The sequence below is a fragment of the Nomascus leucogenys genome, chromosome 1a, assembly GCF_006542625.1.
Source record: "Nomascus leucogenys isolate Asia chromosome 1a, Asia_NLE_v1, whole genome shotgun sequence".
Taxonomy (NCBI): domain Eukaryota; kingdom Metazoa; phylum Chordata; class Mammalia; order Primates; family Hylobatidae; genus Nomascus; species Nomascus leucogenys.
In genome coordinates this window covers 37948529-37970721 of record NC_044381.1, presented here as the reverse complement: position 1 = coordinate 37970721, position 22193 = coordinate 37948529, and the positions used below count along the sequence as shown (strand labels likewise).

Sequence of the window (22193 nt, the reverse complement as noted above, 5' to 3'; positions counted from 1 at the left end):
CTCTAATAAAAATACAAAAAAATTAGTCGGGCGTGGTGGCATGCGCCTGTAATCCCAGCTACTCGGGGGGCTGAGGCAGGAGAATCGCTTGAGCCTGAGAGGCAGAGGTTGCAGTGAGCCAGGATCACACCACTGCACTTTAGCCTGGGCGACAGAGTGAGATTCTGTCTCAAAAAAAAAAAAAAAAAAAATCCAAGTTTCTCATATTGTTATAATTTTAATAAATCTAACATTAATTTAGATTCCCAGGAGCTATAAATAATCCTATTTATGCATACAATGAAAAAATTTTTAAAACTCAAAACTGATGCCACTGAGTGCCTGCTCTGCCAGGCCCTGGCCGTCGGAGGGGACCATCCCATCAACAGCACCTGCCCCAGAGCCGCTCAGACCCAGATCAGAGGAGAGAGCTGCACAGCAGCGGGAGCACAGCACAGGGCCCAGCCCAAAGCGGGGCAGAGAGGCACTTCCTGCAGGCCGCCTATGCACCAGCGCAGCCTTAAACCAAGGACAGCATGGATGTTCTTTATTTCCACTTTTGCTTTAAAATTCCAACTCCAGGGTTCCAATCATGCAACATTTTCTCCATCCTACATTTTTTTTCTTAAAAAAGGGTGGGGGGGAACCTCATCTCTTGACAAGGTCTGGCTATATTACCCAGGCCGGACATGAATGCCTGGGTTCAAGTGATCATCCTGCCTGTCTTCCAAGTAGCTGGGACTACAGATGTGTGTCATCACACCCAGCTCCATCTTAGTGAAACCACCTCAGCCTGCATTCAGAATCAGAAGACATCACGGATCTAAGATCCCAGCACCCATCTATCATGAGTGTGGGTGACCAGGACATCACTCACCAGCTGGGCTGAGCCAGGGGAGGAGAATCCCTCGCTAACATTCTGGAGTGAGCCTCAATGAGCAGCCATCCTCCTTAGCAGCAGACGGCGGCTAGACAGAAGGGCTGCACTTCTTTTTTCTTTTTCTTTTTTTTTTTTTCGGTTTTTAAAGACGGGGTCTCACTCTTTCGCCCAGGCTGGAGTGCAGGGGTGTGATCATGGTTCACTGTAGCCTCCACCTCCCAGGCTCAAGCAATCCCCCCACCTCAGCCTCTCAAGAAGCTGGGACTACAGGTACACATCACTAAACCTGGCTAATTTTTAAATTTTTTCTAGATACAGCGTCTTGCTATCTTACCCAGGCTGGTCTGGAACGCTGGGGCTCAAGCAATCCTCCCTTCCCGGCCTCCCAAAGTGCTGGGACTATAGGAATTAGCTGCCACTCCCAGCTTGCACTTCTTAATATACCCACTAGATGTCCCCAGAGAGGGCAAATATAGAACCACTGGGCTCAAAGTAGTAGTATATTACATTTTTTAAAAGAATCTATTTCTATATGCAAAAAAAATTACTTGTATAGTTCTTTGGCCAAAACCAAGACTCTGAACTAAAAGAACCTTCGTTAACTCAGTACTCAGTGCAAGGGAAACCACACCACTTTTATTACTGAAAATATCAACCTCCACATGACTAGCTTTGATTTTACTATCTGTAGATTAATAAAATACAAAGATATTTAAAAGTATTGCTGAATTCTTAGTAACCTTTTTTTCCATTCTATATTGTTTTTAGATAGGGTCTCACTCTGTCACTCAGGCTGGAGTGCAGTGGCACAATCACGACTCACTGGGCTCACATGAGCCCAGCCTCCATCTTCTGGACTCACGTGGTCCTCCCACCTCAGCCTCCCAAAGTGCTGGGATTACAGGTGTCCACCAAGCCTAGCCCGCTCTGTATTTTGAAGTCATGTTATTATCTGTGTACATTTGAAACATAAGAGCACATACATCTGATGCACATTTATTCAGACAACACAGGCCAGCTGAGTGTTCTGCTTCTAGGGCCCCCAGGGTGGAGATGCCCAAGTAGAAACTCCTGGACCAGAGCCTCTGCTCAAAGCCTTCTTCTTCCTGTTCGAAAAATAGCACAAAAAGTAACTGCCTTACCCACACTGCGGTAGTCACAAACAGAACTCAAATGACCTAGTTTACACCTTGTCACTGATTACCGTTCCCTGCCCCAACAAATATAGAAACTCAACAAACATTCAAATATTCACAGGCCACTTTTGCATTCCTTCCACCATCCACAATGGTACTCAAGCACATCATTCTCTTATAATTCCAGATTTCAAAGAATTCCAAGGAACCTCATCCTCACCATCTCTAGGAAGAACTCACTCCTAAGAACTCACAGAGTGCCAGCCTGGGCAACATGGTGAAACCCCGTCTCTACTAAAAATACAACAATTAGCTGGGCAGGGTGGCTGGAACCTGTAATCTCAGCTACTCATGAGGCTGAGGCAGGAGAATCGCTTGAACCCGGGAGGCAGAGGTTGCAGTGAGATGAAATCGCATCACTGCATTCCAGCCTGGGCAAACAGAGTGAGACTCCATCTCAACAACAACAAAAAAAGACATTATTTAAAGGACAGAAATTCTACAGGATTGAATAATTTGGCAGGAGAGATTTACATATATATACACACACATATACATATATACTTTTATATATATAAATACACACTTTCATATATATATATATATACTTTTTTTAGAGACAGAATCTCCCTCTGTTGCCCAGGCTGGAGTGCGGTGGTGCCATCATAGCTCACTGCGGCCTCAAACTCCTGGGCTCAAGCAATCCTCCTGCCTCACCCTCCTGAGTAGCTGGAACTACAAGAACATGCCACCATATTTGCCTAACTTTTTTCTGTAGAAATGAGTTCTCATATGTTACCCAGGCTGGTCTCAAACTCCTGGCCTCAAGTGATCCTCCCACCTCAGCCTCCCAAACAAAGCATTGGGGCTATAGGCATGAGCCACTGTGTCTGGCCTAGATTTCTTACATTTCTCACCTGCATTTTCACATCTATGATCTTCAAAACACTCTTCCACTGGTACTTGGAGAGTGGCTGTGGTCCACGGATTTTGTAAGCATACGCTGTCCATTTGCAAGTTTGATAATTGCTCAGCTACTGCAATTAAGCAATGTTCTGCTTTTGCGGCACCAATAATAACTAGCTTTCAAACTTTTATCTTTCACAGCCCTGTTGTGAGAGAACATTTTCACAGATCTTTTCTGTTGTGTTGTTAGGAATACAGTAAGAAGGAATGATATTTGGCTTCCTCAGTAAAGGAATCTATATTAGTCAGGGTTCCCCAGAGGAACGGAACCAATAGAATACACAGGTAGAGATACATGAGAGGGGATTCATCAGGGGAATTGGCTCCGGCAATTATGGAGGCTAAGAAGTCCCAAGACAGGCCATCTGCAAGCTGGAGACCCTGAGATGCCAGTAGCATGGCTTAGACCAAGTCCAAAGGCCTGAGAACGAGGGAAGTGTTTGGTGTAACTCTCAGTCCAAGGCCAAAGGCCTCCTGACCACAGACTGCTGGTGGAAGCCCTAGATTCCCAAGGCCAGTGAGCCGGGAGTTCTGATGTCCAAGGCGGCAGAAGAAAGTCTGTCCCAGACTTCAAAGAGGGATGGATTCGCCTTCTGTATTTGATCTCTCCGCGCCCATGGCCAATTGGCTGGTGCCTGCCAACCATGAGGGCAAATCCTCCCCACCTGGTCCACTCAGATTCGCATGCCAATCTCCTGTGGAAACCCCCACACACATACACACACACAGACACACACCTAAAATAAAGCTTCACTGGGTTCCCAGGTATTCCTTAATCCAGTTGAGTTGATACCTGAATTTAACTCCACAATTCCCCCTGCTTGTCAGCTTGGCACCCACAGGCATCGCCTTAAACCATACTTAAGTTTCCGAATGAAGACAGTAAGAAAGAAATTTTGTTATTTAGTTGCATCCATCTGACTTGACGCAACATGTATCCTGCATACAACGGAAATACACAATCTCTTCCCCAGAATTCAGCTTTCAGGATTTCGACATTTGAGATTCTACTCTTTCAGGATTATAATTTTTGGAAGTTAGATCTTTTGGGGGTTATGGCATTCAGGATAGTGTTGTGAAAGGAAAATTAAATCTCAGAACCCCAAACTCATGATGCCAAAGGGAGAAGTCTGGAAACTGAGTCACACAAAAACTGCCTTCCATTCTGTTCCTCAATAGATAGCTGCAAAGAGAGAGGGCCACATTATCTCCCCAGGTGGCCTCCCTCACAAATTGCTCACAAGCAAGTTCCTTGCAGGTCCCAAAATCTTCACCCTAAAACAGAGTTCTGCTGAATTTCACCCTGATTTTTTTTTTTTTTTTTTTTTTTTGGTGACCCAGGCTAGAGTGCAATGGCACAGTCTTGGCTCACTGCAACCTCCACCTCCCAGGTTCAAGAGATTCTCGTGCCTCAGCCTCCCAAGTACCTTGGATTACAGGGGCACACCACCACGCCCGGCTGATTTTTGTATATTTAGTAGAGACAGGGTTTCACCATGTTGGCCAGGCTGGTCTCGAACGCCTGACCTCAAGTGATCTGCCCACCTCGGCCTCCCAAAGTGCTGGGATTACAGGCTTGAGCCACCATGCCTGCATGATGATGTAAATTAATAGTTTATCTTAGACAGGTACTGGACAAAGACAGAACTAGAAATCATCCCTCTGCCCACTCCAAGACAAATGCGTGATTGCCTCCTTCTTCTCCTGTATGCTTGCTTTTATCTTATGTAAAATGCAGATTTGCTGAAAGCCAGACAAATGAATAATTGTTCCTTGACCCCTCCTTTCACATGTAACATGTGGATTCAGTGAGCACTAATCAAAGTCTTGCAAGAATGTAGGACTCACTCACCTTACAATAATGTAACCACTCACTTCCTGACTTACCCTCCCTCCCTTTTTTCTTTCCCTCTGCCCCTCCTGCCACCCTTTCCCCTTTAAATATTGAAGTCCTCAAAATTCTCCTTGGAAAAAGCACAGGCCACAGATCCTACTGTGACTTGTGTTTCTTTTTCCCCAAGTGCATCCTCAACCTTGGAAAAATGAACCTCTAAATGGATTGAGACCTGTCTCAGACACTTTTCGGTTTACAGCAGGGGTCCGCAAGCCCCAGGCCACAGACTGGTATCAGTCCACAGCCTGTTAGGAACCCAGGTGCACAGCAAAAGGTGAGCAGCACGACCGCCTGAGCTCCGCCTCTTGTCAGATCAGTGGTGGCATTACGTTCTCATAGGAGCGCAAACCCTATTGTGAACTGCGCATTTGAGCAATGTAGGTTTCGTGCTCCTTATGAGAATCCGATGCCTGATGATCTAAGGTGGAAGAGTTTCATCCCAAAACCATCCTTACCCATCCTGCATCCATGGAAAAATTGTCTTCCAAGAAACCGGTCCCTGGTGCCAAAAAGGTTGGGGACTGCTGGTTTACAGTGTCTTTCAGGACTGTAGTTGGCACTGGCCCTTTCACCACTCTATCGGCTTCTTAACAAAACATTTCAAAGTATAATAATTTTTAAATTATATTTTCAACTCGGAATAGAGGTCTGGTGGCTGAAAAGAGCAAGTCCGAAATGCAAACCTGAAAGAGATGAAAGCAAGTAAGAGGCTGAGTGGGCTTGCCTGGGGTCTGGAGTTGCGGTGTGTGTGTTAACCCTAAAACATCCCTTAGCACCGGTCAGGAGAGAAGAGACAGCCCGAGTCCAGCACCAGTCCCCAGAGCCATGGGAAGCTTACTATGGAGATGCAGATGATCAGATCCTAGAGTACTTTGACTGAGAAACTGCAAGAAAGCAGGATTCTGAAAAAGCCGCCATGCCAAAATGGAAGTCTCCTTGCAGTGCAGTTTCAGACTTAAAACTTCACCATTAAAGGTAAAGTTCATGTTGGCCGGGCTCGGTGGCTCACGCCTGTAATCCCAGCACTTTGGGAGGCCAAGGCAGGCAGATCACCTGAGATCAGGAGTTCAAGACCAGCCTGGCCAACAAGGTGAAACCCTGTCTCTGCTAACAATACAAAAATTAGCCAGGCGCAGTGGTGGGTGCCTATAATCCCAGCTACTTGAGAGGCTGAGGCAGGAGAATCGCTAGAACTCAGGAGGCAGAGGTTGCAGTGAGCCGAGCTCGCGCCTCTGCACTCCAGCCTGGGTGACAGGGCGAGACTCCATCTTAAAAAAAAAAAAAAAAAAAAAAAAGACCCACTTTGGAAACTAACATCCACCTTGTTTCATCAAACTTGAGTAAACCTGAAATGTTAATGATTTCATCATTTTTACTGTTTTACTTATAATAACTACCCTTTATGAATTTTTTTTTTTTTTTTTTTTTTGAGACAGAGTCTCACTCTGTCGCGAGGCTGTAGTACAGTGGCGTGATCTCGGTTCACTGCAACCTCCAACTGCATGGTTCAAGTGATTCTCCTGCCTCAGCCTCCTGAGTAGCTGGGATTATAGGCACATGCCACCAGGCCCAGCTAATTTTGGTATTTTTAGTAGAGATGGGGTTTCACCATGTTGGCCAGGCTGGTCTCAATCTCCTGACCTCATGATCCGCCCACCTCAGCCTTCCAAAGTGCTGGGATTACAAGCGTGAACCACTGTGCCCGGCCTGAATTTTCAATTTCTAAAATGACTACTGATAAAATAATATATTAACAATTCTTATCAAAAGGGCATTTGTTTTTAAGAAACACATTATTAAATGGGGAAAAAAAAGTATGGAATTGTAGGCCGGGCGCGGTAGCTCACGCCTGTAATCCCAGCACTTTGGGAGGCCAAGGCGGGTGGACCACGAAGTCAGGAGATGGAGACCATCGTGGCTAACACAGTGAAACCCCATCTCTACTAAAAAAAAATACAAAAAAATTAGCCGTGGTGGCAGGCACCTGTAGTCCCAGCTACTCGGGAAGCTGAGGCAGGAGAATGGCATGAACCCAGGAAGCGGAGCTTGCAGTGAGCCGAGATCATGCCACTGCACTCCAGCCTAGGCGACAGAGGGAGACTCCATCTCAAAAAAAAAAAAAAAAAAAGTATGCAATTGTAGACAGATGGGGGTCAAGCCTCTCATGGGCAAGCCCTGGAGGGTGACAGCTCACAGCGAGGCTGCCTGCCCTCACCCACTGACGACAGCTGACCTCAGAGGGTCCACTTGTTGGTTTCCTTCATGGAATGGTTAAACGGTGAATTGCATGTTAAAAACAAAAAACAAACCAAAAAAGCCAATATCTCATCAAGTTTACAATGACATGAGAAGACTTCGAACCTTTGCTCTCCTGTTCACAGAGGAATATGGGCTTAGCCAGGGAAAGGTGCTAGTCTAAGTTTGTGTACTAAGGGTTAACTTCTTATTTTTCGATTAGAGAGAAAAATAAGAGATGGTTTGACAAAGTGTGACTCACAAGCATGGCTTAGATTTTTTTTTTTCAAGGTTAAATGTTCTCAGTCAACAACTGGGAAAACTACAGGTATTTTACTAAACTTATGCTTCCAACAATGGCTAAGTGCTCTAAGGCAGCGGTCCCCAACCTTTTTGGCACCACGGACCGGTTTTGTGGAAGACAATTTTTCCATGATTGGGGGGAAGTTTGGCTTGGGGCCAAACTCTAGGGGGAGGAGGGGGTACTGAGCCCAGACTCCCAAAAGGCCTAAAGGGATCAAGGTCTGGAGCAACCCCTGGCTACCAGCAGAAGCAAATACAACTTGTCCCTATAGAAAAGTGTCTCAAATTCCCAATTTCAGCTCACGGGACCAATCAAGGTTAAGTAAAATGGGCCAGGTGTGGCGGCTCATGCCTGTAATCCCAGCACTTTGGGAGGCCGAGGCAGGTGGATCACCTGAGGTCAGGAGTTTGAGACCACCCTGACCAATATGATGAAACTCCGTCTCTACTAAAAATACAAAAATTAGCCAGGTGTGGTGGTGGGTGCCCGTAATCCCAGCTACTCAGGAGGCTGAGGCAGGAGAATCACTTGAATGCAAGAGGCAGAGGTTGCAGTGAGCCAAGATCGTGCCACTGGACTCCAGCCTGGGCAACAAAGTGAAACTCCATCTCAAAAAAAAAAAATTTTTAAGCAAAATGCTCACAATCACAGGTCACCAAACACAGAAGAAAGCAAACCACAATGAACATCGCCTGAAATAAAAAAAACTGCATGCTTAAATTCTCAAGAGCTGCAAGTGCTGGGATTGTCAGACACAGAATATGGAATAGCTGTGTGTGACACCTAAAGAAATAAAAGGCACAGTCACAAGGATCACCAGTGAGAGTATTCTAAATGAACAGATACGTTTGGGGAAAACTGTGGAACTTTTACAAATAAAATATAAAATTGTTAAAATCAAAAACTCCATCAACATTAAATCATTAAATCAGACACAGCTAAAGAGAGAACTAATGAATGGAAGATAGAAATGTTTTTACTGCATGTGACTACATCATTGCAATTGAAATCGAGTTTGAGAATTGAAGAGTGTTGATCAAAGAGGTCATGAGTTGTCTTTGTTCATTTACACAGAATGAAAAGTGTGGCAGGTGAGAGGGAATCCATCTTCCTTCACAGGAAAAATCATTTGATGAATAATTCCCTGCTATAGGAATTCAAGGGCCCCTTCAGTATGGGAGAAGGTACCAGGGCCTGTAGCAGAATGATCCCCCGCTCAGGGAGGATACTCCCAAGATTTCCAACAGTGTTGCCTCTGGAGAAGAAAACTACAGTGCTGGAGGCGAGGAAGAATGGAGGGGAGCTGGTGTTCCCTATTTATTCTTTTTTGTTTGTTTGTTTGTTTGTTTGAGATGGAGTCTCCTCTGTCACCCAGGCTGGAGTGCAGTGGTGCGATCTTGGCTCACTGCAACCTCCACCTCCTGGGTTCAAGTGATTCTTCTGCCTCAGACTCCTGAGTACCTGGGACAACAGGTATGCATCACCACACCCAGCTAATTTTTGTATTTTTAGTAGAGATGGGGTTATGCCATGTTGGCCAGGCTGGTCTCAAACTCCTGACCTCAGGTGATCCACCTGCCTCAGCCTCCCTATTTATTCTTTTTAATGATTTCCTGATTGCATGTATCACCTATTCATGCAAAGGGATTTTCAAGTCTCTAGAAGATTGAAATAGACACAAACTACATGGTCTCTCAACCAGAAGATATACCTAAAGAAAATTTCAAGAACAGGGCTGGGTGCGGTGGCTCACGCCTGTAATCCCAGCACTTTGGGAGGCCGAGGCAGGCAGATCACAAGGTCAGGAGATTGAGACCATCCTGGCTAACACAGTGAAACCCCATCTCTACTAAAAATACAAAAAATTAGCCGAGTTGGTGGTGCATGCCTGTAATCCCAGCTACTCGGGAGGCTGAGGCAGAAGAATTGCTTGAACCTGGGAGGCAGAGGTTGCAGTCAGCCAAGATCGTGCCACTGCACTCTAGCCTGGGCAACAAAGCAAGACTCCATCTCCAAAAAAAAAAAAAAGAAAGAAAGAAAATTTCAAGAACAAAAAAGCCTAACTGCTGGACAATACAACAGCCTGGACATCTCTCTTTAGAAATTTTCCTGAATATAGCAGGTATAGCACTATAGGAAAAGGCTGTCATAGTCACATAATTATGTGAGGAAGGGATCTTGAAAAACTAAGGACATGGTGACAAAGATGAAAACATATTACTGCCAGGCCTGGAGGCAGGAGCCTGTAGTCCCAGCTAATCAGGAGGCTAAGGCAGGAAGATTGCTTGAGCCCAGGAGTTTGAGTCCAGCCTGGGCAACAGAGTGAGACCCCATCTCTTAAAACACAAAAAACAAAAAGGCCTCGGCATCGAACTTGAAATGTCAGCTGACTTCATTTCAGACAAACTTTCAGAAATCAATAGGCAACATCGTATTTTGGAGAAGAACAGGACATTAGCATGACTTTCAAAAACAAGAGTTGTATGCTTGCTCCTGGTCTTTTAGGCTGGGTTTCCAGGTATCCTGGGTCCCTGCCACCTCCTTTGCTGCAGGGGTACTTTCCAGAGAAAGTCAGAGAAACACAAAGGAATTCTGACAGAATAGACAGAAGGCATATCTTGATTTGACTTGTCAAGAGATACTGTCGACCAATGCTTCTACTTATCTATGGTTTCTTACCCCAAAAAACAGGAAAGAAGAAACTGTAGGATAAACAGAACATTCTTCCATTGGTTGAATTCAGTAGCCTATTATTAAAAAGAAAAAAACTAATGATTAGGTTAATAATATTGCAGTTTAAATTTACTGGTTTTACCAAACTGCATTTTGATACAGGAACCATCTTCCCAAACAGAAAATATGATGCTAAAAATCCTAGGTGATACTAGTTATGTGACATTGGGCAAATTTCTTTTCTTCCCTGAACCTCAGATTCATTTTACAAAATGTAGATTATTTAAGAAAAGGAAAGCCTTCCTCAAAAGGTTGATATAAGGACTGAAAGAAATTGTTTAGGACTGTGCTGACGGCCAGCACAAAATCACAATCGCTATTATCGCTGAGGCTATCATTGATTCACTGAGTTTACACACCTTTACTAATTTAATTTGTGGTCCCAAATTCAAGGTTGGGTTTACATTTTATAAATAATTTTAGAAGAAAGTTGATTATCTCTTTTTTTTCTTTCTTTTTTGAGACCAGGTCTTGCTCTGTCACCCAGGCTAGAGTGCAGTGGTGTGATCATGGCTCACTGCAGCCTCTGCCTCCTGGGATCAATCAATTCCTCCCATCTCAGTCTCCTGAGTAGCTGGGACTACAGGCACAGGCCACCATGCCTGGCTAATTTTTTTTTTTTTTTTTAAGTAGAGACAGGGTCTCACCATGTTGCCCAGGCTGGTCTCAAACTCCTGGGCTCTAGTCATCTGCCTGACTTGGCCTCCCAAAGTACTGGGATTACAGGCATGAGCCACCATACCCAGCGAAAAGGTTTATTCTTAATTAATAATGTAGGCAAGAAAAGTTTAAGGTCATAAACTGTTTTCAGGAACTTGCACATGCTTAGGAGGTATTGTGAACTATTATTTGCTACTTATGAAGCAATCACGTAATTGGGGTGGAGGAGATGGTAGACAAAGAAGTTTAAGACGTCATTTCTGGCCGGGCGCAGTGGCTCATGCCTGTAATCCCAGCACTTTGGGAGGCCGAGGCAGGTAGATCACCTGAGGTCAGGAGTTTGAGACCAGCCTGGCCAATCGTAGAGAAACCCCATCTCTACGAAAAATACAAAAATTACCCAGGAGCAGTGGTGGGTGCCTATAATCCCAGCTACTACAGAGGCTGAGGCAGGAGAATCGCTTGAACCCGGGGGGTGGAGGTTGCAGTGAGCCGAGGTCGCGCCATTACACTCCAGCCTGGGCAACAAAAGTGAAACTCCACCTCAAAAAAAAAAAAAAAAGACTCAATTTCTGCTCTCCAGGAATTTAATCCCTAGCTGAGAAAATAAAATTTAACCTCTTGAAATGACAGGTGACATAAGGAGTATTTTATTCATGGTTGTTCCCTTGCCTGTATCCAAAAATGATTTGAAGGTGTCTAAAAACTGCCCATAAGTATGTGCTCAATAACAGGATCAAATATAATCAAATGTAAGTTCTACTCACTTTCTATTAAGCAATACTTTGTTAGCCATGTTTTAGAAAATCAATGTATTTAAAATGAAATCTTTTAAGTTTATAATTCAAATTTTTAAACAATTAAGGTAGAATTCTCTTCTCCAATCAGTACCATCTTGTCAGATTTCACTGTCATTGTTTCGTTAGCAATGCTTTGCCCACTTCACTTATCAAAAGGATACACATGACAAAAATTAGCTGGGCATGGTGGTGTGCACACTTGTAGTCCCAGCTACTGGGAAGGCTGAGGTGGGAGGATCACCTGAGCCCAGGAGATGGAGGCTGCAGTGAGCCGTGATGGTACCACTGCACTCCAGCCTGGGCAACAGAATGAGACCCTGTCTCAAAAAAAAAAAAAAAATTCACGTTAAATGTTCCTAATTGCTGAAACTGGCTGATGGGCATACATGTGGAGTTTGTCATGCTACTCCATCTCCTTCTGTATATGTTTGACAGTTTCCTTGCATCAACACTTTTTGTTAAATGCTTACTTGTGAAAGAAAAATATAATAAATATAAATCTGTCTTACCAGCAAGCCCCAAGCTAATCAAAGGAGCAGAAAACTTCCAATAGAATTAAAGCCAAAAAGTTTATGCTTAAGGCAGTCAAAGACCAAAACAAAACAAACCAAACCACAAAAATCATGGGAAACACTTAGTGTCTGAAATTAAAATAAAATTGGGAATAAGAGAAATACGTAAGTTTTAAATTTCAAACCAAGGGTAGAAAAACATCTGTTCTCTCAAAGACCTAAAAGTATTTATGCAAACAGTAAAATATCAATCAATCAATTAATAAGAAATAAATAAAAACTATATATGTGTTCCTGATACTACAAAATCCATTGAGGGATATTTTGTGACTCTCACAAAATATTTAGATTCTTCACCAACCTAAATTTTTTTTTTTTTGAGACGGAGTCTCGCTCTGTCACCAGGCTAGAGTGTAGTGGTGCGATCTTGGCTCACTGCAACCTCCACCTCCCAGGCTCAAGCGTTTCTCCTGCCTCAGCCTCCCGAGTAGCTGGGACTACAGGCGCTCGCCACCACACCCAGCTAATTTCTGTATTTTTAGTAGAGACAGGTTTTCACCATGTTGGCCAGGATGGTCTCGATCTCCTGACCTTGTGATCCGCCCGCCTCAACCTCCCAAAGTGTTGGGATTACTAGTGTGAGCCACCGTGACCAGCCCCAACCTAAATTTTTATAGATTTTAGTTTTATTTCCTTAATAATGATGAGACTGTATTAGTGGCATTTTAAAAATAATGTAGCATGACATTTATTTTTAAAAATAAATAATTAAAGGTAAATAACAATAAAGCCCTTCTTCCTTTAGACTTACTGTTGGAATGTGAGTCTTTTTCACTTTGCACTCAGGGTTTTTTAATCAGGGAAAAAAAAGTCCTATTATTTATCCCTATTCATCAACTGTAATATACTAGATGTACTTTGAACCTATTGCGGTGATTCAAATACTAAAGAAAGTTCACCCGCTGAGTATTTTCCAAGGGCCTAATTTGTTAACAAGAGAAGCTGTCATCTCTGACTTTGTTCATCAGAAATAGAATCGAGGCACTGTTAATAGATCTATTGACTGTGTAAGTCCAAAGTCTGGGCTTGAATTCCCAGAGGAGTGAGTCACACACACAGGTTTACCACAGTCTCTGATCCTCTCCATCACTCCTAGTCCCAGTTAACCAGGGAAAATGACTCATCAAGTTTCTTTCTGTTAACAAGAGAAGTTAACATTTTGCTCTAATTCATTAATCAGCTTTCGAAACAGTCAAACCAAACTTGGTAAACAAAAAGCAATTTTATATTACAGGCTAACACACCTAATTACATAAATTCATTTCTTTCTCCTATTTGGTTTACAATCTAAAATGAATTCCGCCATGGTCAAAAGGGACCAATGGGAAGAAATCTGCCTTGATTCAGTGAATACAGAGCAATGTTAGTAGTGGAAATCTCACTGTTGTTGTTTTTTTTTTTTTCCTATGGGGTTGATGGCTTTTTTCTTGCAGATTACAGTGAGTGTCTCATATATCTTGGCATCTCTTGCCATTCAATACTTTTAAAAACTAGTCAAACTTGGCCAGGTGCAGTGGCTCACGTCTGTAATTCTAGCATTCTGGAAGGCCAACACGGGCAGATCACGAGGTCAGGAGTTCGAGACCAGCCTGGCCAAGATGGTGAAATGCTGTCTCTACTAAAAATACAAAAATCAGCCAGGCATGGTGGCAGGCGCCTGTAATCCCAGCTACTCAGGAGGCTGAGGCAGGAGAATCACTTGAACCCAGGAGGCGGAGGTTGCAGTGAGCCGAGATCGCGACATTGCACTCTAGCCTAGGCAACAGAGCAAGACGCCATCTCAAAAAAAAAAAAAAAAAAAAAAAAAACAACTAGTCAAACTTTTGGGGCCGGGCACAGTGACCTGTAATCCTCACACTTTGGGAGGCCAAGGCGGGCAGATTACCTGAGGTCAGGAGTTCAAGACTGGCCTGGCCAACATGGTGAAACCCCACTTCTACTAAAAATACAAAAATTAACTGGGCATGATGGCGTGTACCTGTAATCCCAGCTACTCGGGATGCTGAGACAGAATCACTTGTTGTACCTGGGAGGTGGAGGCTGCAGTGAGCCGAGATCGTGCCACTGCACTCTAGCCTGGGCAACAGAGGGAGATTCCATCTCAAAACAAACAAACAAAAAACTAGTCAAATTTTTAACTCCATGACTTGACTTGTACTTTGTCATTTTATAGAAGGCCTTTTATTATGGTTATAACTATACGCTATATCTTCTCATTATAATTTTTCTTATAGGTTTTGAAAAACAAATCTATATAGTTAGCACTTTGGTCCATCTGGAATTTCAGTGATTAGCAGTCACTCTGGGGGCTCGAAGGTACTTACAGACTTTCTAAAGGAACTTCTGTTTGAAATCTTTGGAGTCTGGTCAAATAGAAGAGGCTAAACAGGGTAAATATTGGGATATTCTAGTACCATAAGCAGAATAGGAGGAGGATATTCTCCCAGAGCATTAGGATTTAATAAAGTATATGTTAGCTGAGTGCAGTGGCTCACCCCTGTAATCCCAGCACTTTGGGAGGCTGAGGCAGATGGATCACTTGAGGTCAGTAGTTTGAGACCAGCATGGCCAACATGGTGAAACCCTGTCTCTACTAAAAATACAAAAATTAGCTGGGTATGGTGGTGCGCTCCTGTAATCCCAGCTACTCAGGAGGCTGAGGCAGGAGAATTGCTTGAATGTGGGAGACAGAAGTTTCAGTGAGCCAAGATCATGCCACTGCACTCCGGCCTGGGTGACTGAGACTCTGTCTCAAAAATATAAAATAAATAAAAATAAAGTATATGTTAGGTCTCTTGTACTTTCTATAAGGGAGGGATATGTTTTTCACACATGAAGGAGAAAGCAAACACTTTTCATATACAAATAAAGTAAATGAGATGACAGTGGAGGATGTGTTTCTAGAGCCAGAGTGCCTGGACTGACCACCTGCTATCCTTGGGAAGGTATTTAAGCACAATGCCCTAGATACTTTGCCTATACAATAGGAATTACTATTCCTATCGTACAGGACCTTCTCTTCTGTTGTGGAAATGCAGTGAGATAGTTCATGAACAGTGCTTTGAAAAATGTCTGACATAATAAGCCCTCAACAAGTATTAGCTATTATTATTACATGAGAAAGTAGAAGAATTCTGCATGATAATCATTACAGGCAGATGGCAACTTCTGAAAACACCATGCTACAAGTTTATAAGTCCATGACTTTGATATAAGAACACATATTTCTTCTGAAACAATGTTATAAATTATTAACATAATACGTCTAATCCATTTTACTCATAAAGTACCTAAAATTCAGTTTCTGGTCACTATGCCTTTCATAGTGTTGTTGCCATGGGGAAATATGCTTTTAGCCCCAATGAGATGTTTTAACAATTTTTAGGAGTTTCTAGGTTTATATTTCTGGAAAATATATATATATGTATAAAATACCAGAATTTCAGAACAGATAAACTCCGCTGATTTAAAAAAAAAAACAAAAAACCCTCATTTCTATAATAATGAAAGGAGACAAGCCTCTAGGACCACTTCATTAAGAGTTCATAATTTTTCTTTTTTTCTTTTTTTTTTTTTGAGATGGAGTCTCGCTCTGTCACCCAGGCTGGAGTGCAATAGTGTGATCTCGGCTCACTGCAACCTCTGCCTCCCGGGTTCAAGTGATTCTCCTGCCTCAGCCTCCTGAGAAGCTGGGATTACAGGCGCCTGCCACCATGCCTGGCTAATTTTTGTATTTTTACTACTAAATATACTCTCTACAAACGGGGTTTCACTATGTTGGCCAGGCTGGTCTCAAACTCCTGACCTCAGGTGATCTGCCTGCCTCGGCCTCCCAAAGTGCTAGGATTACTGGTGTGAGCCACCACACGCCTGGCCAAGAGTTCATAATTTTCTTTTGTGTAATGTTAGGGCACTGACTCAGTTTAAAATTGATTGATAGCAGCTGAAAAACAAATACTGTGTTTTCAGATATCATGCCCTGCTCATTCTTACTAGAGAGGTGCAGGTGCCCGCTTTATCTTCCAACACGGAATTATCAGGGAGGCTCAGGTTCACAACGTTCTAATTAACCCGAAACAGAGAGCTCTTTATCGAGATTGGTGCCACTTGGTGGTTTTCCATATAAACCCGTGGAAATGGCTGTTTGTGCCCAGGGACGAGGTTGCTAAGCCCTTCTGCTGATCCCTTCTTCTGGGAAGAGAACTGGACAAGTGAGAAAGTCCAGCTGGAGAAAGAACAATGAGCCGCCTGGGAGTCCACAGCAGCCTGCAGCCTTTCAGAGTCACTCAGACCCTAAAAGAGCTGCAAATGGAATTGACTTTCAACTGGTGGGCAACACACACTCATGCTGATTGCTAAATATGGAAACACTGTCCTGTCCGTGGGTAAATGGGTGCTGCCCCAGCCCCAGGCCAGCAATGACGGGGTTATCGCCTGGCTGGTCAGGGCTGTGTCCGGAGCCGAGTCTGTGGGTGGAGGTCCTGCTGAGGAAGGTTTTGCCCATCGCATCTCGTTTCTCACATTCACTTACACATCAGCGAAGTTCTCAGAGGCTGTGTGGCCCGCAACTTCTGAAGAAGTCCGAGCTTGCACCCCTCGGGGTGGCCACTGGAGCTGTCACTATGGAGAATGTCCACACTTCCTAAGAGACTTGGCCTCCACCACTCCTCTGGGCCTCAGATCTTACCACTAATTCACCATTTTATTTGTCTCTCACCAGCAGCAGATAGGGTTTCAGGGCAAATGCTGAAAGAACACCACCTTCCCAAAATTCAAACGTGGATCCTGGAATATTTAGAGGTAAAATGGCATGATGGCTGGCATAGGTTTTAAAATACTCCAGAGGAACAAAGAAGTGGGGGTGGATGAGGGCAGATAAAGTAAGATGGCAAAATACCAAAGTGTTGAAGCTAGGTGGTGGGTCTGTGACAACTCATTGAATTATTCTACTTTGTGCATGTTTCAAAACGTCCATAATAGAAAGTAACAAATAAATAAATAAACCTATTTTTAAAAATGATCAAAATCCCCTTCTAGGGTAAGTAGCTCTCCCAGGGTCCCCATATTAGCAAAGGGGGATATGGAACTCAAACTCAGATTTGCATTGTTGTTCTCCAAAAAGCACCAAGTCCAGAGTTCTTGGCTCTCCTTGATATGTGGCTAAGGATAAATGCCAATGCAAGGGTAGTGCCAAAAGGTGTTACTAGGGATATCAAACATCTTGTTATCATGTACCCTCCTGGTAGTCCTAGCTAACTTTACACTTTTTGTTTCAGTGCATACCAAATGTTAAATATTAATTTTTTTAAAGCCAGCTAAGGAAAACTGTAATGATCGTCATCAGCTCACCTGTTGCAGGTCTCCAGTGGAGACACTAATAATAAGAGTTGGGATAATCATGAAGCAGGCATTGTAGAAAAGCACTCCGTATTTCCCTAGCTCCTGCAAAAACAAAAATGTAAAAACCACTCAGTTTCAGAAACGTGAGGCACAGATTTCCTGGAGCCATTTATACAACTGCATATTCATGCAAAGTTAGAATGTGCATTCTGAGCAACTCTTTTGGAATATTTTCAGCAAATTTCTGACATAAAATGCTTCGGTTTGAGGGTACTGAGATTTTGGAATAAACATTTGTTTTACACCAAAACTACAGAGAAAACGCATGGCAGTGGGAAGCCTCTAGGGTTCCACTCATCTCCAGCATTCTAATTATGTGAGGTTTTTTTTAAAGCCTGTTATTCAAAATGGGAAATCTGGAACAAAATAAAGAACATTAAAAATGTTAATATAAACAAAACTCTTTAAAAACATCTGCTCTTTCCATTAAAGGACAGCAGCATTATATATTTACTTTCATGAAAGTGACCACACCACTTCACCATTTTCAAAAAAGGATGACATATTGTGATTCTCAAAAGACAACAAACCTGTTTTTGTAAAACTGCTACCGTTAAAAAAAAAAAAAAATGGCCATGCAGGGGAAAAAAAAAAAACAGTGCAAATAAAAAAAAAAAAAAAAAAAAACAGCTCATGGAAATAGCCTGTTGGTCCGAGTGAACTCTCTCATCCAGCACAAAGAGCTTGGAACAAAGAAACATATGCCTGACTCATCCTCCCGGGCTTCCTGTAACAGCCGGGGGCGGGGGAGGGATGGGGCCTCCACGTGACAGGCAGCCACACAAAAGCAAAGCTCCTCTGCCCCAGCCCTTCATCATCAGAAGCAGCAGCTATTGCTGGAGAAGACCTTACAAATTATCCATTGCAGTCATTTCATTCCACAGATAAGGAAACTGAAGTTTGGAGAAGTTAAGGTTCAAAGTCACAACAGTAAGTAAGTAGCAAAACTTGTGTCTGTAACCCACATCTCCAGACTCCAAACTAGCGCTCTCTGAACAAATATCATGACCCCTGACCTTGCCTTGGTCATTGATGATGCTGGTAAAAAAATTAATTTGCCTTTCAAAATAATCCCTTTTTATATGTTCTGAGTGTGCATCTAAACTAGTGACTTTTCCCGTCATATCTCATTTTCACCCAAAATTTTGCAAATAATAACTTACACAGACAAGATAATTGAAAATAAGTAATTTACAGGTCATATTATATAAATTAAATTACATGCCAACTGTACACATTCATTTTCATTTTTCATATAATTCTAGGGGCCAGATGACAAAGCCAAAAAGCCATAGGCAAGGTCTGGTACCTTTGGGTCCATTTTCTGTTTGGTATAAACTCCATTTGCTGCTGTGAAGATATCATTCAGGAACACAAAAATATAGCCTTCTAAGTTAAAAGCAAGGTCAGACCTGGGAGGGAGACCACAAAGGGAGAATGATTACACAAAAACTCACAACTTGGCCTCTAAGCCCACCGGATCTACCTTTCCCTAATCAAACCCACTTTTCTGTGGCACACTTTCCCCGCTTTCTGGTTGTGAATGGTTAATTCCTCTGCTTTGCCTCCAGACAAAAACCAAACCAGCCCATCAGGTGGCTTCAACTCAATCGTGAATGGCTTAAAACCAGAGTGACATTAAGCATCTTCCTTCAACTGCAACCCCTTTCTTTCGCTAGCTGATGAATCCGCATAATAAATGGTGAGCCCTAACTTTCTTAAAGGGAGTGATTGGCCCCGATCCACCCAGGGGCTCTGCTTATTGTAGTGAACAGGGCCACCTCCAGGGTGCAGCCAGTGACGGGCAGCTGGGCAGAGACTGGGTAAGAGGGGTCGCATGAGGCAGCCACACCTCCATCTGGTGCCCAAACCGCACCCTGTCCATCAAAATGGCAAGGCAGGTATCCATCCTTCTATGTGACCCCTCTATGGCTCCTTTCTTCCCATTCTTTTGAAACATCTTCTCTTCCATTTCCATTATAAATAGCACCAGCATAAAAACGTTTGGGGAGCTATGACGGAACAAGAGGAAGAGTAATAGCTGAGCCATGATGTGGCCCACCCACCTGCACTTCATCGTTGCAGACAGTGCTAGACCATGTCATAATTCAGAAATACACATTGCCAGGGAGAAAAACCTTTTCCTGTACCCTCTTAGGTTCAGTGTCTGGGGGCCTGCTAATTTAACTGATAAGACAGATTAACAGGAGAAAGAGAATACAAATCTTATTAATGTTCCCTAAAGTTCACAGAAAAGAAGTGAAACTCAGTTAGACTTGGGGACTTACGCTTTAAAAAGGAAAGAGGATTTGGGCTTCAAAGAACAAATAAATTGTGTAACTGTTAGAAAGTAACTAGGAAATCTATGGTGGAAATGATGAACGAGAGGGTTATTTTAGGGTTTGTTTATGCAGACACATCTCAGGGCCGACCCTCCGTCCAGTGATAGGAATTGCTCTCCTCTTCCTGGGATGGGAGAAGGGGTCCCCTTCACAATGGGAAATTGATTCCCTGTTTTTTAGGCAGAAAGGAGAAGGCAGCAAACTTCTGCCTGATCTGTTGATTCTCAGTTGTCCTCGGCTCAAAATAATCTTGATCTCACAGTGGCATAGTTTGGAGTGGCATACCCTGAATCTTCTTCAATGTCAAAATAAGATTATCTCTAACCAAAGAGAATGAAACAGAGCAAAAATTCTACCAAAATCTGAATGCAAATTAAATTAGATTTTTTCTTGAGGCCTCCACACATTATTATCTACAAATATATTTGTGAGAAGGGAAATTAATTTTAGTCATTGTAAATCAGAATTCTCTCTCAATCACAACTAAAAAAAAAAAAAAAAAAAAAGGATTTTTGGCCAGGTGTGGTGGCTCATGTCTGTAATCCCAGCACTTTGGGAGGCCAAGATGGGTGGATCACCTGAGGTCAAGAGTTAGAGACCAGCCTAACCAACATGGAGAAATCCCATCTCTACTAAAAATACAAAATTAGCTGGGCATGGTGGCGCATGCCTGTAATCCCAGCTACTCAGGAGATTGAGGCAGGAGAATCGCTTGAACCAGGGAGGCGGAGGTTGCGGTGAGCCAAGATCGTGCCTCCAGCCTGAGCAACAAGAGCGAAACTCCATCTCAAAAGGATTTTCTTCAAAATAAGGGTCTTCCAAATTTCTTACCTACCCACATGTGACTCAACGTGAAGAAGAGCAGAGTCTGCCGCCCCCTGAGATGGCAGAGCTGAGTGAGTGGAAAGGGGATGGGGAGATGCTGCCCACCTCCTGGGAGAGCCACAGGGGAACTCCTACTCAGAGGACCAAGAGTTCCCAGCAGCGCTGTTCCCACTCCTGGAAGCCTGGGCCACTGTCAAGTGGCTTACCCACCGTTTGTTTAGGCCAGTGGTGACAGCACAGACGTTTCTGAAGAATTTACTTGTTTAATCAATTAGAACAGATTCATGTAACCCTTGCAGTTGTTCAAGCGATCCTCCCATCTCAGTCTCCTGAGTAGCTGGGACTACAAGCATGTGCCACCATGCCCGGATAATTTTTTTACTTTTATTTTTGTAGAGATAGGGTTTCATTATGTTGCCAGGGGTGGTCTCGAACTCCTGGGCTCAAGCAATCCTGTCACCTGGGCCTCCCAAAGTGCTGGGATTGTCAGAGGTGTGTGAACCAGAGCAACTCCATTTTAAATAGGAGCTGGGTAAAATGAAGCTGAAACCTACTGGGCTGCATTCCCAGGCAGTTAAGGCATCCTAAGTCACAGGATGACATAGGAGGCCGGCACAAAATATAAGTCATAAAGACCTTGCTGATAGGCCAAAACCCACTGAAACTAAAATGGCCACAAAAGTGACCTGTGGTCGTCCTCACTGCTACACTCCTGCCAGCGCCGTGACAGTTTACAAATGCCAGGGCAATGTCAGGAAGTTACCCTATATGGTCTAAAAGGGGAGGCATGAATAATCCACCCCTTGTTTAGCAAATCATCAAGAAATAACCATTAAAAATGGGCAACCAGCAGCTCTCGGGCTGCTCTTTCTATGGGGTGGCCATTCTTTTATTCCTTTACTTTCTTAATAAACTTGCTTTCACACTGCACTGCGGACTCGCCCTAAATTCTTTCTTGCACAAGATCCAAGAACCCTCTCTTGGGGTCTGGATCAGGACCCCTTTCCTGTAACAGGATTATAGGCATGAGCTACCACACCCAGCCCGGATGTTGTATTTTAACTTTTTCTGGCCATGTGACTTGCTTTTGAATAAAATGTAAGAGAAGGTGACACATGTTACTTCTGGGTGAAACCTTTAAGAGCCAGTGCACAATTCCCCACATTCCCTTTTTCTGCTTGTTTGGCAAAGGAAGTGCCCTCTGAGGCAGGGATTCCATCAGCCTGGATCCCTGAGTAACCACATGGAGCACAGCCCTCACACTAGCACTGCCTAGTGTTGGGCGGCGTGTATGGCATGGATGGGGTGTATCTGGTGAGTGAAGCTACTGCCGTGTGGAGGTTGTTTGTTACAGCAGCATCACCTGCTCATCCAATAGTCTGATCTGCCACTGCTTGCATCTGGATGCACTAATGTAAGAAGAGAGCAGGATAGGGTCACTGCTGATCTGTAGCTAAGCACTCACTG

General features: G+C 43.5%; 1 protein-coding gene across 1 annotated transcript in view; it reads right to left on the bottom strand.

Moving 5' to 3' along the window:
* The window catches only part of SLC35D2 (solute carrier family 35 member D2), a 62505-nt gene that overhangs the window by 5411 nt on the left and 34901 nt on the right, over positions 1 to 22193 (bottom strand). The window contains exons 7-9 of the mRNA XM_003260527.3: positions 18869 to 18971; positions 17509 to 17601; positions 10074 to 10141 (exon numbers count right to left, since the gene is read on the bottom strand). Coding sequence (XP_003260575.1) covers positions 10074 to 10141; positions 17509 to 17601; positions 18869 to 18971 — 264 coding nt within the window. The remainder of the gene's footprint in view (positions 1 to 10073; positions 10142 to 17508; positions 17602 to 18868; positions 18972 to 22193) is intronic.